Here is a 17,020-nt window from a genome sequence, read left to right on the forward strand (position 1 = left end):
ATGAATGACAATTACTTTGGTCTCTGCACTGTTTATTGCCAACAAGTACCATCAAAATTTCTGTTCTCACCTTGTATTAACCCATTTTTTGCATTACTGCAGATCTCATGCAACCTTTCCATAGTCATTTACTCTCCACATGTGCAGGCTGCATGGCACTTGTCAGGTTTCCTGACGGTGACAACTATGAACGTTGGCATGGCTGCTTGTATTTTCAAGCAGAAGTCCATGTGACAGGGTTACAACATAGAAGAACAGATGGGAAACAGAGCTAGAACGTTGTCATCCTATAACAAAAAGTGCACAAACAAACCTTCATGGCAGGATCAATAGGTATTTTGTAATGAAAATCAGACAATTCACAATAATAAAAACTAAATTAATTAGTTTAAATTAAATTCAAATTGTAAAGCTTATATTCAATTTCAGTGATTGGGTGTACATCTCCTTTTATTTTATTTAACCTCTCGGGGCACTTTATGAATGGAGTATTTGTGCCTTTACTTTGTATGTATGGAGAGCTTTGCCCCCCCCACAGTATGTAAACTTACAAGTGGATTGGTCAGATTGCTCCCACATTGTAGCATGTCTATCTTTTTTTCCTTTAGTATTGGCATTTGGTTGCAGATTCCCTTGGGTTCTGGTTTGTGTACACTCCACCCAAAAATTATGGATGCTGGAGAATTAATATGAATAAACAGTATTTATATAGCGCCGACATATCATGCAACTCTGTACATTAAATAGAGGATGCAAATGACAAACAGAATTAGACAGTGACACAAGGGGAGAGGACCCTGACCCAAAGAACTTACAATCTTCTGTACGTCCCTGACAGTCTTTTCTGTCTCTTGGGAACACCCAACAAACCTGTGCTGAGTTTTCAGGTTTGCACATCTAGCAAGGATGTGATGAGGGGTTTCTGCCATGTCTGTGATGAATTTCCAGGTCTGCACACCTGTTGTGCTTTTTTGGGGGTCACCTACCAATATTAGGGGCTACAACTATTTTCAGCCCAGATCTGTACACCTTTTGCACATATTGTGGGGGGCTTCCTCCATCCCTGCACTAATTGTAGTGATAATTTATTTTTTTTATAATAGAGAATATAACAGGAGCAGCAGGAACACACATAGGTGGACAGGTAAATCTTGCTATAGGAGCATCCAAAACTTGCAATACACAGACTGCATCTGTAATTTAAAAATCCCTTTTAAGTGGATTGATCCCATAAAACACTCTATAAATTTTGAATAATCTGAAGATTTACCAACTAAATGGAAACATTAGTATCATGTCTTCATATAGCACCAAGATATTACCATGCGTTCAATAGGCATGCCCTTCTCTTGGTGACATTCACATTCCAATGCCTCCACCATAGTCAAGGTCATATGTTCCTAATAGTATAAGGACAATAATTTGGGGAAAGACAATTATTTTATCAGTAATGTTTTCATTTGTGTCAGGGTTGCTCAGAAGAATCATTTTATTTTATCAATGAATGAACTGCTGAATGAAATGTGTCTGAGTTGCCTGGTGAAGTATTAAATAAAGTAATCTGGCATTGCAATACTGAGACAGTAACAAGATGATACAATGGAAAGATTGGTTTAGGAGGCCTATATTTCACTGTGCAGCCACTGAGCAATAGTTGTAGGCTGCCAGGGGGTTAAATAACCAAGTGATTCCCATTTGTGTTTGTCCTGTTGCCCCTGCAGGACAGAACTGGCTCCTCCAGCTGCCCTGTGACCCCTCTGCTCTCACTGCTGGACCCTGGAATGTGAGAGGGCGGAGAAGTTTACAATTACTCCTTCGTCCTTTAAATATCTCCAGCTTAGGGATTTGTAGCTTGGCGTTTAGGGAGAGTGGAGCTGGTGGGTGCCACAGCTGTGCCATCTCTGCCTGCACCATGCTTTTTTCCTGTCTGCTGCATCTTATTGTCTGACCTGACCGGGAACTTATTTTTTGGATTTACTAAGGACGTACTCTTTACACCACCACACCTGGTAGCTGACCACCAGCACCCCGTAAGGTACATTTCTGCTGTGCTCTCCAAAAAGGTATAGCTTTTTTTTTTTTTTTTGAAAGTGTATATAAAACAAAGTGTATAGAGACTTTAGCCTTTCCCTATGCTAATAACATTTTTTTTTATTTGTCCATGCCATTGACATCATTACAATAAGTCATACAAAATCTCTTTTGAGCCCTAGAAAGCAGTAAATGGCTATTTACAGTTCCAATCTAATATAAAATGATTTGGCTGGACTTTTTCATTGTAAAACAAAAATCTGAATCCTGATTTTAATTTTCTGCTTTTACTATTGTCACTCTTTCTTGCACTTGGTTACAAAAAACGAAGCCAATACACAGTGCGCTGGTATGTTCTGCCATTGGGGTACGACTGTGACATTAAGCCACCACCAGGTAGCGCTATTGTCCACAGGGAACTCATACAAGAGGATGTGCAATGGGCAAGTAAAAAAACCATGAACACCATAGGGGGGGAAAAACCCTACTGTTTCAACTATACTATTTCCATTATTTTTCACATTCTACAGAAGAAGCCATCCAGCAAAGATAACAATTACAGGGTTGGAATAAACCATATAATCCTGCCAGGGGTTCCTTCAATGGCCAGCTTTTATTCATGTGGCTTTAAGGCTTTTTACAGACTGGCAATGAAGTTGCAAAGCGATTATCACCTCCTTATGCTTAAAAAAAGGCTTCTTCAGAGGAATACGTTACAATTAGCTTCTACCCATAGTAGCCCTAATACAGAATGAATGGGGGCAGCAGTGAGCAATACAGTACAAATTGGTAAGTTCTGGTTCTTTAAGAAGCAGTGCTGCAGTGCCAGAGACTGAGCGGTTGGCAAGGAAGCCATGTGGGTTTCCTTGCAGGTCTAAACCTATTCTAACTTTTCTGGTCATTCATTCATTTAAGTTCTTTTAAAACTAGTCCATAAGACTATACTATCCACAGGGTGACAGCTTCTCCAAAATGTTCCTGCAGAAAGAACAGCATTGACACCCTGGTAATAAAAGGATAATAATACTGGATCTGTTGGCAGGATCAGCAGGTTGTAAAACTCTGTTTTAGGGGGCTCAGAAAAACAATGCTTATGAATAATACTGATATTGTATCATATATGTTTTTTATGCATATTTACCAGATGCAGAGCTGTAAAGATACTGGAACTAGGCACTCTAAACCTAACCTCCTAACCCTAAAACCTTGCACAGTTGTCCGATTGATGTCAACAGATTGTCAGAGAATCGTAAGCGATTATTTTCAGTGACAGATGAATGAACAAATGCTATGCACACAATGCTGTTCTGTTGTATGGAGAGGATCAGTGTGCAACTCTATGACCTCTATAGGTCATCATTCTTTTTTGGGGGATTGATGAATAATGTCAGGGGACCGCTGTACACATGTCGGATTTTCATCTAAAACGATCATGACCATTGGTCATCTGACTTGTGTGGGTAGTTTAAGGGCAGGAACATACATCATGATCTTGATGCCATTAATTGCATTCAATTTTCTTTTACTCAATTCCAAATCTCTTAAATGGTATGCAGAATCTGAGTGTTGTAGGATAAACCGATACAAATTTCTGTTTATAAATGACAAACATGACAATTTTTGCATCGGTTTGCCATGATGATTTTTGGATTTTGGCCCGTTTGCTCTAAACGCTTCTGGAGATCAGTCGTAGTGTACGCAGGGTGACATCTGATACCTAACCATGACCTCAGACACAATGACACTGTATAAAGGTGAAAGTGTACGGAGGTTTAACAGAAGGATCAATCCTATGTCACACTTGGACCTATTTATAAATGTTTTTACGCAAGATTCACCCAAAATGATGCTTTTTTTTTTTTTTACATTGGATTTAACTGGAAAATGTCAGAATTGAGTTTGGATTATGAAAAAATAACTATATTTTGTTTAAAACTTGGGTTAAACATTTAACATTAGTCTGAACAGATATAGGAAATCGTTTTCAATGATATATTCAACAAACCAAATGGCAGCAAATGGAAAAAGTTTATTGTTAGGGTTTACATACACTTTAAAAAACAGGGAATCTGACATTCCCTCAACCATTCCCTGGCGGGACTCAATTACTGCCATTGAAACACATAGACCTGGAAGACTGCCATGAGGGAATTTTGAGGGAATGCCTGATTCAATGTTTTTTAAATAGAGCTCTTTGGTTATTAAATAAAGTGTATAGTTCGTAATCACGTAGGTACATGGAGGGAGACATATACAGTATTACATAGGCAGGCTCTTTTTACTACATAGTAGTGATGCATGCATGTGTTTTCCTCCGTCTAGGTCTGACTGCATTTATCTCAGCAGTTGTGAATCAATGAGTAACAGTGAGTGCATTTAAATACAGAGAAGTGTCATACCTTACAAACCTGTAATACCAAATATGGTGCAGCCAGCATGCAAAAGTTAAATTTGGCTATTCTTTAAGTTAAACATAATTCACAATAGGTATTCACAGTTCAAATATATTTCACAGACCTTTTTTTCAGACACTATCTCCTGTGTCATCTAAAAAAAAACTTTTAATTATGACTATAAAGTTTATTCTATTTATGACATAAATAGGAAGTTTTTACCTGCTTCTGCCATATTTCCCTGAAAATATTTCATGCAAAGACACACAGATAATGCTTGTAACAGACAGTGCAGGCAGCACACTTTCTGGGAAGGTGCCGGGAGAAAAGTACAAGTATGTGATACACATATACAACATCCTTTAAATAAATCATTACGGGTGTAAACTAATCTTCAGATGTGTTTTAAATTACAAGCACTGCGACTGTTGAGATGAAGCAGAAACGAGGCAATAAAACTGCCCATAGATAATTGAAGACTTGTACATTACATTACAGTATATAGCCATAGGATTATATACTTTGAGCAGATTGTATACAGGCAGGGAGGAATTTTTTATCTTCTGTCTAGTGGCACAAAGACAATAGGGTGGATGTCGATTTTGCAGTAAATCCTGTCATGTTTTAACCCTTCCTCACTCAACAATTTTGTTGTTGTCTCTCTTCCATGGAATAAGGTTAAAGACAACATCAAAAACCATTCATAAATGATTGAAACTCATATAAAACTAAAATAATAAATGTAATTTCAAAAGTTGAGTCCAATCTTTTTAAATCTACATTCTGATTCTGTCTTCCTGTCATAGCGTGACAACACTTAGACCTTGTCTCTCAATTGTCCTGCGTTGTCACAGTCCTGGTGATACACATGTGCAAAGAGCAAGCCCCATTTAGGTTTTAGATGCTCTTTAAGGCTAGCAAAGTTTATATGAGCACTAACATATTCTATTGAGAAGGACGAAATGCGGGATACCTCCAACTTATCCATCCCTCTGCATAGAATAGAGCAACATTGTCTGAACAGTGCTTGCTTGTCCTATGTTCACTAAAAGATACGTACGCATGTCAGATGATTGTCACCCAAGACGTACAGTCTTGGTCATCTCAGGCGAAAATCCAAAGTGTGTACAGTGGTCCCCTGAAGTTGTTCATCAATCTGCAGCAGCAGTGATTTGACATCTATACAAGGTTAACTTTCCCTTCCAGACAAAATTATTGCACGTCATTAGGAACCTTTAGCTAGGCTCTAAGCCCCAGAGCCCCCATGCCTTTTAGACCATTTAGGAGGCTCCTAAAGTAATAATAATTCCTGATAACACCACAATGTCTTTTTCCTTGTGCAGTCACCATGGACAACAAGGTCCCAGGAGCTGTGGGAAATGGAGATTCTTTTCCAGCTCAGCCACTGATGGAGAAGGAATCCCAAGTGGTGACCGAGCAACAGATGACAGAAAGAGGACAATGGACGAACAAGATGGAGTTTATTTTGTCAGTGGCTGGAGAGATTATTGGACTGGGGAATGTGTGGAGATTCCCATACCTGTGCTACAAAAATGGAGGAGGTAGGTCATTGCAACACATTCAGACCTCCAAGAACATGGGGCATGATGGATTGGATTAAAGAGGCCTAAAGTGAAAGGTTTTATTTTCCTTTTTATGATCTACACTTGTTTGGAGCAGGACAGGCTGTCCTTATAGTAGGCTCCACAGAGAGGTCCCTGCCAATGAGTTGCAACTGTGGCAGAGAACAATGACCTGAATCTTAAAAAAACATTTATTCCACATCTATAAAAGAAATACATTTCAGTTTTAGCTTTAATATGGTCAGTAATTAACAAAATAATACATTGTTTTAAAATGTTTTCATTTAAAAAAAAAATATATTTTGTATATGAATATATTAAAATCTTCTATCCAGCCAGCAGGTGGAGCCATAGGTTTAGTTTTGTGTTTTCTCTGTTTCCTTTGGTACTTTGTTGTAAAGGGATTTTTGTCATAGAACTGAAAAGCTCAATCAACAATCAGATCAGTTATTGTTACTCTTTCCCTCCCTTTTCATCTCTGCAGTGAGGTGTCAAATGTTTGAAGGTTAATTGTAAGGTAGACCATATTGAAAGATTGATACACCAAATCAGTTCAAATAAGTCTTAATGGGTGTACATTGGGGTGCTCTTTGAAATGCAATATCCATATGCATCACATTGAGCCGTACTGGTAATAAAGCACATGTTTAATATGCCCACAAGCACACCCAATCAAAGGTGTGATGGGAGTCATCACTTTGATGATTTATTATAACTATCTGACCAATCAGGTATATACTCATTTTCATATACAGTGCATATGGAAGTATAAAGCCACAAACCCTATGAGCTGCACCATTAACATCAACATTTATGTATATATGTTGAACAATTATCACTACTTTATGCTTGTGTGTATGGGGGTCAAAGACCAATGATAATGCAGGTAAAAGGAAGGTTCAGTTTATGTTTGGTCTAGATAAAAACTGAGCCTGTGAAGATAATCTCTGGTGGAATTTTCTTTAGCTCATTTTCTCTGGAATTTCACAGGATTTGCATTTATTATTGAGCAATTAAGACATTCTGTGCAGTAGCAAACAGAACACAATGCAAGGAAGCGTATGGGCCCCCATGGAAATATCACCTAACTGGCCAGTTCTCGGTCGAAGTGGTTTCTTTGGTCAGACAAAACATAGTGTATGTCTGGGGAAGCAATTCAGGAGGGATGGGAATGATAAGGAAAACAATGAAATAGAAAACTATGTGTTGCTTTGCTTATAGCTATAATTTAGCTTTTCATTCTCAGAGTCTCTCTCTCTCTCTCTCTCTCTCTCTCTCTCGACCTTCAGGGGACTACAGCACACATAATATTAATGTGGTGATCAGTGGGAAGAATGCCTCTGATATTGCTGGCCAGTGGGAAGAATGTCACCCTTATAGATAACCAAAAAGATCATTGCTGCCACTTGAAATGACCTAAGAGAAAAAAATTGCTTATTGCTCAAGGAACCCTTAATAACCTCTGGAGGATCCCTAGGGTTCCATTGAACCCTGGAAGAGAAACACTGGTATAGACTGTGTAGTTGCTCAAGGACTCTATGGTGGCCCATTTATACTTAATAAGCATTAGGACCCCCTCTTGTTGTCTTGTAGATTGGGACACTCCTACGTGCATGCAGTAAAAATATGTTTTACTTGACCAGTGGTTGCAAGGGGACCCAAAAATTGCCCAAACACATGGGTGTTTGATGATTTTCTCCATCTAGAGAGTTCTTTAGGTCCAGCTTGACTGACATAAATGCTTGAGTTGCTCAAATATTTGCAACTACTTCTACACACCATTGAGTGAGAAGCATGCAGGTATCTCTGGTTCAAGTTTCTCGAAAAGAACACATGATAAATGGAAATATTTTTCTATTTCCTTCAGGATCTCTTGGGTTTGCAGGTGTCCAAAATCATGGCATTAAACTCTGATAGACAACAAATATGAAGATTTGCAAACTTGGCCAGATTTTAAATATCCCCATCTGTGAAAGAGCTATTGTTTTCAGAAAAAGCCTATTAGTAGAGCTCTGTCCATGGTACAGGAAAGCACAACCACTTATTCTACATTGCTAATACGGAAATGCTTGAAAAAAGAAAGACAACACATTTATGTAATATATAGAAAAGTCTGTCCTTATACACATAAAAGTCAATGGCGCTCGTTCTGCAATGCACGTTATGTTTTATGTTATAAATGTATAATGTAATATTTGATTTTTGAAATAATGTTTTTAAATTGTGTTTCCTAAAAATAATCATTAGTAAAGAAAATGTTCAAAATGTTTTAAATCTGTTCAGAAAAGAAAATAGATTAAATTTAAAGATTATCCTGTATACCAACATACTGGTAAAGAACACTAAATGAATGACAATGGTCAGCCATAACGCTTTGTTCCTTCGATAGCTAGTGTCATTGACCCCAACTGTAATCTGTGTGTTTTGAGTTTCCTTGAACTACATATAACATAACCTTTGTTCATACATTTACAGTCACGCTGCCATTTGGGTATGTTACACACAGCACCTAACTTTGTCGCTGAACACTGGTGGAGAGTATACTGGCTGTGCCTGATTCTGAGGGACCGTGACTGATCTGAGAGTGTAATTTCAAAAAATGACACTATCAGTAGCAAATATGTCATTTACCACTGCAGTTTTTGTTTTTCTGATTCCCCTCGTAATATTCTTTCATTCATTGCCAGTTGATCCTGTTAGATGGACCATTACTTTATGACATATAACAGGCCAAGCTTTCCAGCATAGTCACAGTTTTCAGGGTTGGGACAAACCATTCCAGGGGTGCTTACAATTTTAATTTTTTTAATTTGTACCCTAATTTGCTTCCCACTTGAAATTCATTTAAAAATGCTATATAATCCAAGACTCCTCATTTACATCGTGACAATTCTGCTGAGTGATTTCCATGCAGAATAAGCAGTGTTGTCACCCTTTTACAGCAAGTGGAAAAAAAAAGATATAGGTGAAACATCAATGCAGATCTGTCGCCACTGTGCCAAGGCATGAATACTCCACCTATGGGTAGCTTTATGGGAAATCCACATTACTAGCTTTGTTTTATGACAGCTGTTGAGTCGGATGTGGTTGGTACAGTTTTTGCTCAGACAGCTTTATGCAGTGCTCTATCGCACTGTACTTTCACTACAATACACTATTTTGACCACTAGATGGTGCAGGCACACCCCTACAGGACAGTACCAGGCCTCAAAAGAGAAAAAAGTAATGATAAGGATCCAGCAGATGCCAATTTCATATTACTGATTCCCTTTAATTTTATGTTCTTTAAATATAATGCTATGAACCATTTTATGTGATGGGGATTTTCTAGAAAGTTTAACATGTATTCCGATGCTCCTATATAAAATAACGGTATATAAAGAGTAAACGGTCTTGGAAGTTTCAAACAATATGGAAAACCAATACTGGCTTCCAGACACCTTGACATCTGCAGTCATGATCCATTGTATATTAACTAAACCCTGGCCAATACCTGATTATTATGGTTGTTACAGACCAATCAAAAATCATTATTTGATGAATGGAATGATTTGAATCTCCTCTAAATGAAATTTAAATGTAGAAATGTATACATTATTTAAAACTTGTTTTTTATTCAAGTGCAGCATGTCTAGGTTCTCAGCACCATCTTTCCTGTATTTTGGTGGCTTCCCTTCCATACAGGGTGGCCTGGAGCACCACACTCTGGCCTGTGTGCACCCAGCCCAGTTTTTTTAATTATGTGCATGGGTTGCTGTGCTGTTGTGCAACATCTGAGACAATGAAGGTGATTTACTAAGGGAATTTTTACTTTACTTTTACTTTTAAATTTTACTTTTCAAGGAGAATGATCATTTTGCAAGGCATAATTAATATAGCTTAGTTAATGTGATGATAGTTCAATATTCATAGAATACCCTAAAGGTTTTTTTGCTTGCAGATCATTGGATGGTTGAAGTCAGCTGAGCTTTATCCCATTTACTAAGCTAGGAGAGGAAAAAAAATAGTAAGAGAAAGAAAAGCCTGGTATGATTGGTTGGAGAAGGAAAATGTCAGGTATGAGTTAGTGACAATGATAGCTAGACAGAAAAAGCTGAGCTGTGCATGTCACAAATATATCAAGAATAGGGAGACGTTCGGCATCCAACTCAGCAGTAAAAAAGTTTTCAGGTCTTTAATCCAAACCTCATTCATGCCAAAAAGGTCAGATCCATTCTAAATGAAGTTGCTTGAGTTATTCTTATTTTGCAAACCTGGCAAGAAAAATACATTGTAACGTTGGTAACAATTAGGGCACCATGCCAGTACTTATTTAGGTAACATGTGCAAGAAAACCTTTGAATTCCAAGTAGTGGTTCATTCTTCTTCCAAGAAGTAGAATTATACCAAGATTGACCTGTTTCCTCCCCCTGTTCCATCGGCTGCTTTATCTCAGGAGGAGGGAAGAGTTGGACCAGCACAGCAATTAGTCTAAAGTCTGAGTAGATGTTACATCCGCTCTACAAGCGTAATATATGTTCGCCTGCTAAAAATGCTGAATGGTATTGGTTGGTAAGGATGGAACATTAGGAACATTTCCTATCAGCCAGTGAGGCCCTTCAACAATCCATCTTTACTTAGTTATACATTAACTTTACCTAAGTTCTGTGTATGAAACAATTACAATTTAAAACATAAATATATATATATATATATTTTTTTTTTTAATTTTTCATCATTTCTTTCATTTCAATTTTGTCATAGCTTCTGATTTCCTGCAGCCTATTTGCAGACTCTTGGAAGCTAGGTTCAGACCTACTTCAGTATCAAGCAATACAGGTCGAGGTCACTCACACCTCAGCGTTGGTTCTTAAAGGGACACATGAAAGCCCTTTAATAGAAATTATTGAGATTTTTCTGTGAGTGTGCAAAAGAAAAGAGAGCTGTGCAGCTCCTATAATATGAATATGAGAGAAAGGGTGGTCAGGTGAATATGACATTGGGGCAGGTGGATGAAAAATAATGTTTGGAAGCACTGTTATCCTTTAAATTGTGTACTTGTCAAACTAAATAGGTAAAATGTGTAATGATTTGTGATTGTAGATAACTGCTCATGCATCTGCACATGTAGTGGTTTTCATTATTCATTTAGGACTCACAATTCCTAGGTTCGCCTGGGTATCACAGGAATTTGCCTGGCAAGAGATTTGATTTTTGAAAATACTAAATATCAAATTATTTCAACTAATGGTAGCACTTCAATTTATAAGGCTTGTACAATTTCTGGGCATCTGAATGGAAGGACTTTACAAACAGCTAGAAATGACCAATATCTGTTGCATCTGTTTCTAGTTATTATAGGTATTACGATAATGGATAAAAAAATTATAACAAAAACCTGAGACTCTGGGTTGTCACTAGAAATTAGTGGGCCCCTTAACTAAACTTTGGATGTTTGGGGGACCTCTCTCATCCAGAATCAATAAAAGAAGTCCAGAACTTCAAATATAAAACAAAGAAAAAAACATACTAAATGGACAAAGGCAGTGAACTAATCATAAAGCACATAGTAACCCTAGTCACTCTGGTGATGGTCCAGCCACTCTACTGGACAAAATGTGAGAGGGCTCACATTGGACTATTGGCTGGCTCTGTCATATGACTGGGCGTGGGAATTTGTTGCTTCTATCCATGCAATGATGCAGCTATGCTGGGAGACTCAAGAAAGGAGTAGAGATGGAGTCATGATTGCCTCTCCCTGCTGCATCCCCCCCGGATGATTTTTAAATCTCAACTCAAGTTTTATTACAAATTGAACTCTAACTCAGTGAGATATTGGACATTTTAAAGCAAACTTTTTATCTTGATACTTTGTATTTTTTGTAGGAGCCTTTTTTATCCCTTACCTGATCTTCCTCTTCACCTGTGGGATTCCAGTCTTCTTCCTAGAAACAGCGCTTGGCCAGTATACCAGCCAGGGAGGTGTCACATCCTGGAGGAAAATCTGCCCAATCTTCGAAGGTCAGTTTTAATCACAAGGACCACAAAAATCACCATTTTTTCTATACCTGTTTTGATTATTTAGTCTACCTAAGATAAAAGATCATTTAAAAAACATGATGTGTCATGAGCATGTAGGATCGCTATTGATCTCCAAAACAAGGATAGAGTAAAACTGCATACACGCGTGAAATTATAGTTGTTGGAAAGGATCTTTCACGATCCTTTCCAACGACTAAGAACTGCACGATGCATGAATGAGTGTTGTACATACAGCACCGTTCTGCTCTATAGAGAGGGGAGGGGGAGAACGATGGAGCGGCACCCCGCTGCGCTCTCTCCCCCGTCACTTCAATTGCGATTGTTCGTCGTCCATCATCCGTAGATTCGCCAGGACACTCATTTAGATGATGGACGATGGGCACTGTACACACACCAGATTATTGTCCGATATCAGTCCTGAGCCGAATATCAGGCAAGAACCATTGGACGTGTGTATGTAGCTTTATTGTTCCATTCTAAAATAGGTCACTAAGGGGAGTAGGGATGGACGGAATAATTTTGCAAAAGTTAAATAAACAAACCACAAATTTCAACATGTGACCTTTTTTTTTTTTGAAATTTGCTTTACAGAAAAAAATTGTATGGCTTAATTTTCATCAAAGCCATTGGATCATAGTGTAAGTGACGCAGCAATCACATGTCTTTGTTTATAAACAGTTTATAAAGGCTTAGCATTAGCCTATTCCTAAAAGTGTTTGCACAGGTTAGGGGTCAACCAACCTGTTATATGTTTTTGGCCAGATTGGGGATGCAATCTTTTTAGGCCTACAGATTCCTCAGATGTCACCTTACTACAGATTACAGTCACAAGAAGTGAAAATATATGTGTATTTAGGTATATGTATGCAAGCCAAAGATGGAAAATAGATGGTGGTGAAAAGGTAATTAATTAAACAGCCATTTTATATATATTTATCATTACATCATTCATTTGTGAAACACTATCTATAAGGATATTTTGCATCAGGTATATTTGATAATGTTAAGTGAATCAATGTTCAGGAAGTTATTATATATCATGGCACTAATGACACAGAGCTGTTTTTAGACCAAAATCAGTCACATAGTTTTAGACTTCATAACGTATTGTGTATCTTTGTCTCCAGGGATTGGCTATTCATCCCAAGTCATTGTGATCCTGCTGAACTTTTATTACATCGTCGTCCTGGCTTGGGCCTTCTTCTATCTATTTAACTCCTTTACCTCTGATCTGCCCTGGGCTTCCTGCAACCACTCCTGGAATACAGGTAAGAAAAAGGAAACACACATGCATTGGAATTTAAAGGGTTGTCCTGCTGTGTCCATTATGGGGGGGGGGGGGGTTCACAGTATCTTTACACTAAGTTGACAGCTCTGGACAATTGCTGTGCCTAATATTGGCATCCTGTCAGGTTTGTATATTATATTTTGAAATGTGTCACAAGAGGAAGCCAAGGTGGACAGAACTCCCAGGAGGGTAGGACCTCAAATTGTGGTAGAAACTTTTCTGGAATCCCCCAAAAATATATGAAGCCAGTGACTCAGACCACCAGTCTGCCCTCTATGTCTGAATAAGTCCTTCTGGGCAAGTAGGGTACAATAGATATTTCTATGCCAACAGTGCACAATTTGTTTGTGTTTAGTGTCTAAACCATACGTATTCTAGTTTATTTGCTTTTTGTCACATTTTCACCCATCCCTTTGTATGTTCTTTGTTTTTCTAGAACATTGCCTGGACTTTTACAAAAGTAACAACACACAAAACATGACAGTAAATGGCACTTCCAGCGTCATCGAATTCTGGGAGTGAGTACACAACTGCTATCTACCAATTCCACTTCCCAAAATTAGTTTTCCTTCTTTATTCATTAGGTTCACAGCTAAAAATATGTATTTTTTTAATTTCATTTAACTGGGTCATGTTAAGTTAGACCCATATTCCTAACATGGCCTCTTCCAACTCTGTCTTTTGAGACTCTCAGTCTCCTTTTAATAGGTCCTTTAAATAGACAAGAGAAGAGATCCGCTTTATTTAGAGATTGTCTGTAGCTTTGGCTTTCTATATCTGTAGATCTATGAATGGATTTTAATGTAGTTTTTCCCAAAGATAACTTCTGCCTACACATTAATGTGCTTCTTAAGCTTGTTTTTTGTTGCATAGAAAACAATGAATAAGTTTGAGGGCCTTTAAAGTTTTGGTTCAAGTGGTGAACAGATGGATCATCTGTGAGACTGTGCTTAGTGATCAAAGGACCTTCCCAGTGGGTGCAGAAATATCACTGTCACAGAAAGTAATGGACAAACCTTTACCTACTTTATCCAAAACAAGAACCTTTACAGATTTCTTTTCCACAGTGGCAGTTCCTCAATTATGCCAAAAGTGGCACTGATAGTTCTCATTCTTCTCATCTGTCCTCATTCTTCTTCGTTGAATGATATTTGGAGTTATTCAAACTGGAAGACAGAGGACCCTTTAGGATTTATTAGCCAAAAGGAATGACTGGTGAGGGAAGTGTCAGGGTGGAGGTAAGTAGCCTTTATGGCTTTGCAATTATGAATAGAATGTAAGCTTTGTGCTGCACCAATATTACTCATCCCTGGGGAGTTCTTAGAATGAATATGTATTCAAGTTTCTGAATATGACTTTTCTCACTGAGCCCCCATATGTCTCCAGGAGGCGTGTACTGAATATATCAGATGGCATAGAACACATCGGCAGTCTCCGCTGGGAGCTGGCACTGTGTCTCCTCCTCGCCTGGATCATTTGCTACTTTTGTATATGGAAGGGAGTGAAATCCACTGGAAAGGTGAGTATAAGCTCTGAAGCTAAGTATAAGTAACTGAAGCTGTTAATCACATAAATAATAAAATAAATAAAAAAAATAAAATAAAAGTGCCATGGAGAGTCATTCTATGGCTGCTACAAAATTCTCAATGTGACATGGGCCAAAACTCTAAGAGCTACGCAAGTTTTACCAAATATAGAAAATAGCATTGCAGTCAAATAGCAGTATCTTGACATTCTGCTAGCTCACCTCTTCATCAACTGTCAGGCTGCAGTAGGTGGAGGTCATAGAGTAGCAAACATTGCAAACAGAAAAATGAAACCGCCTTTGCCCTAATATTTCAATGAGCTAGGTCTTTATCCAAGACACATCTTATATGTGGTACCCATAAACCAGCTGCTGATAACATTTCATTGGAATTGACCAATTTCTTACTTTAAGTATGCCCTTTATTTAATTTTGTCTTTATCTACCCCTTTGGAACTCATTGATTTCTCCCTAGACTAGTACTAAACTTTTAGTACTACTATGGATCAGGAAAACAGGAAATAGAAATGAAAAACTGTAGGGAACCCTAAAAATGTTTCCAAAGAGGACTAAGGAACTCAATAACTCTAAAGAACTCTAAATTAACATCTCATACCAATATTTTTCCTCACTGTCTCTGTGATGTTAGAATATACTAGTAAAGTTATTGGCTGCAATTTTATAGACAGTACATACAAGCAGATATGACACAATAAAACTAAAAACTGGTTTGGCAGTACTGTTTGTATCAGAAGCCATTCTCTTCCACCTTCTTCTACTCATCTTCTGCTTTCTATACATCTACTGTATAACATATTTTGCTTCCTGTGTTCTCTTTCAACCTCTGCAACTCTTTTATAACTGTTTGTGTTTGAACAGGTTGTCTATTTCACAGCCACCTTCCCTTACTTGATGCTGATTGTCCTGCTTATCCGTGGTGTGTCTCTACCAGGGGCTCTAGAAGGTATTCAGTTCTACCTGTACCCAGATCTCACCAGGCTCAAGGACCCTCAGGTACCTACAGACTAAAGGATAGAGTGTTTTTTTTAATTATTTTTACTTTTTCACTTAAAGCCCAACTCTTAAAGTCCCCCAAATGCCATCCCGGGATGCCCTTTCTAAAGCTTTCTGCATACTTACTATTTTCAAGATGTCATTATGTCAGGTGTGGGATGCAGTCAGTTCTGGCATTCTCTTCTTTTGATGGTGGTGGTGGTGGGGGGTCTATAATGAGCATCTCTGAAGTGATTTACTCTGTTGTATGGTTCTCTGCATATTTACAGTGTGAGTATCAGATGTCTTGGTGGCTTTGAAGGTTCTCATTTTTCCTGATCATAGTATGTATAGTAATAGTTAATAGTTAGAACCATCAACTGGACTTGTTTTTGTAATGTTTAGGACATTTTCTAACCTTCCAAGATGCTTGGAATCAGCTTGGAAGCAGTTTACAAGAAAAAATCCAGTTGATGTGATTGATCCTTCACTGTGTATGGTACATGATACCATGCACTCACATTGGGCCTGATTTATTAAAGCTCTCCAAGACTGGAGAAGATATACTTTCATCAGTGAACCATATACAAGCCATATACCGCTGCGAGGCAATAGTAACAGTAATAGTAGTATGTCCTGTTTTTTTTTTTTGGCTTTGTATGTTACAATTCATTTATTTTCAGACAAATCAGTAAGATGCTTTATCCAGGCATGGATAATTGAAAAGCAAGTTGTCTATACTGGCCCATTAGCTAACCCAACACGCTCTGGGTACTTGTTTGTGCTGTATTGTGCTGTTGTTTATTCATAGGAAAGAAAAAATCATATATAAAACAACAGTTTACAAATCTCAACAATAAAAAATAAAATAAAATGAATGCAAGTTTTAAAAATTAAAGTTTTCTTTTACCACTTATATTTGTAAATTATACCAAAGCTTTCACAATCAAAACACAAGGGCAGAAATGTTTTTTCTTTTTTCTCCTTGTGATGTATTAACTATAAATCCACAGGAAAACTTTCAACTAGAAGCATAAAAAATTCTTGATACTTGAAGTGTAGGGAAAAAGAAAGGGGTGAGGGCTACATTCCAGGCCCCAGTCACAGGGCAGAAGGTGACCCGCCTGTGCTGAGCCCAGCTGGGTCCCAGAGTCTGATCACAGCATGCAATCACATAGCGCTGTTT

General features: G+C 38.0%; 1 protein-coding gene across 3 annotated transcripts in view; it reads left to right on the top strand.

The window, feature by feature from the left end:
- Positions 1 to 17,020, top strand: part of LOC140323199 (sodium- and chloride-dependent GABA transporter 2-like) — a 32,538-nt gene that overhangs the window by 7,465 nt on the left and 8,053 nt on the right. The window contains exons 1-7 of one of the 3 annotated variants that reach the window (XM_072400082.1): positions 1,857 to 2,063; positions 5,768 to 5,986; positions 11,873 to 12,007; positions 13,156 to 13,296; positions 13,753 to 13,834; positions 14,703 to 14,835; positions 15,721 to 15,855. In XM_072400082.1, coding sequence (XP_072256183.1) covers positions 5,773 to 5,986; positions 11,873 to 12,007; positions 13,156 to 13,296; positions 13,753 to 13,834; positions 14,703 to 14,835; positions 15,721 to 15,855 — 840 coding nt within the window. In that variant the 5' untranslated portion in view covers positions 1,857 to 2,063; positions 5,768 to 5,772. Of the gene's footprint in view, positions 1 to 1,856; positions 2,064 to 5,767; positions 5,987 to 11,872; positions 12,008 to 13,155; positions 13,297 to 13,752; positions 13,835 to 14,702; positions 14,836 to 15,720; positions 15,856 to 17,020 lie in introns of those variants that run through there. The other 2 variants (XM_072400083.1, XM_072400084.1) reach the window with 2 other exon arrangements.

Source organism: Pyxicephalus adspersus, chromosome 2 (assembly GCF_032062135.1).
Source record: "Pyxicephalus adspersus chromosome 2, UCB_Pads_2.0, whole genome shotgun sequence".
NCBI classification, from domain to species: Eukaryota; Metazoa; Chordata; class Amphibia; order Anura; family Pyxicephalidae; genus Pyxicephalus; species Pyxicephalus adspersus.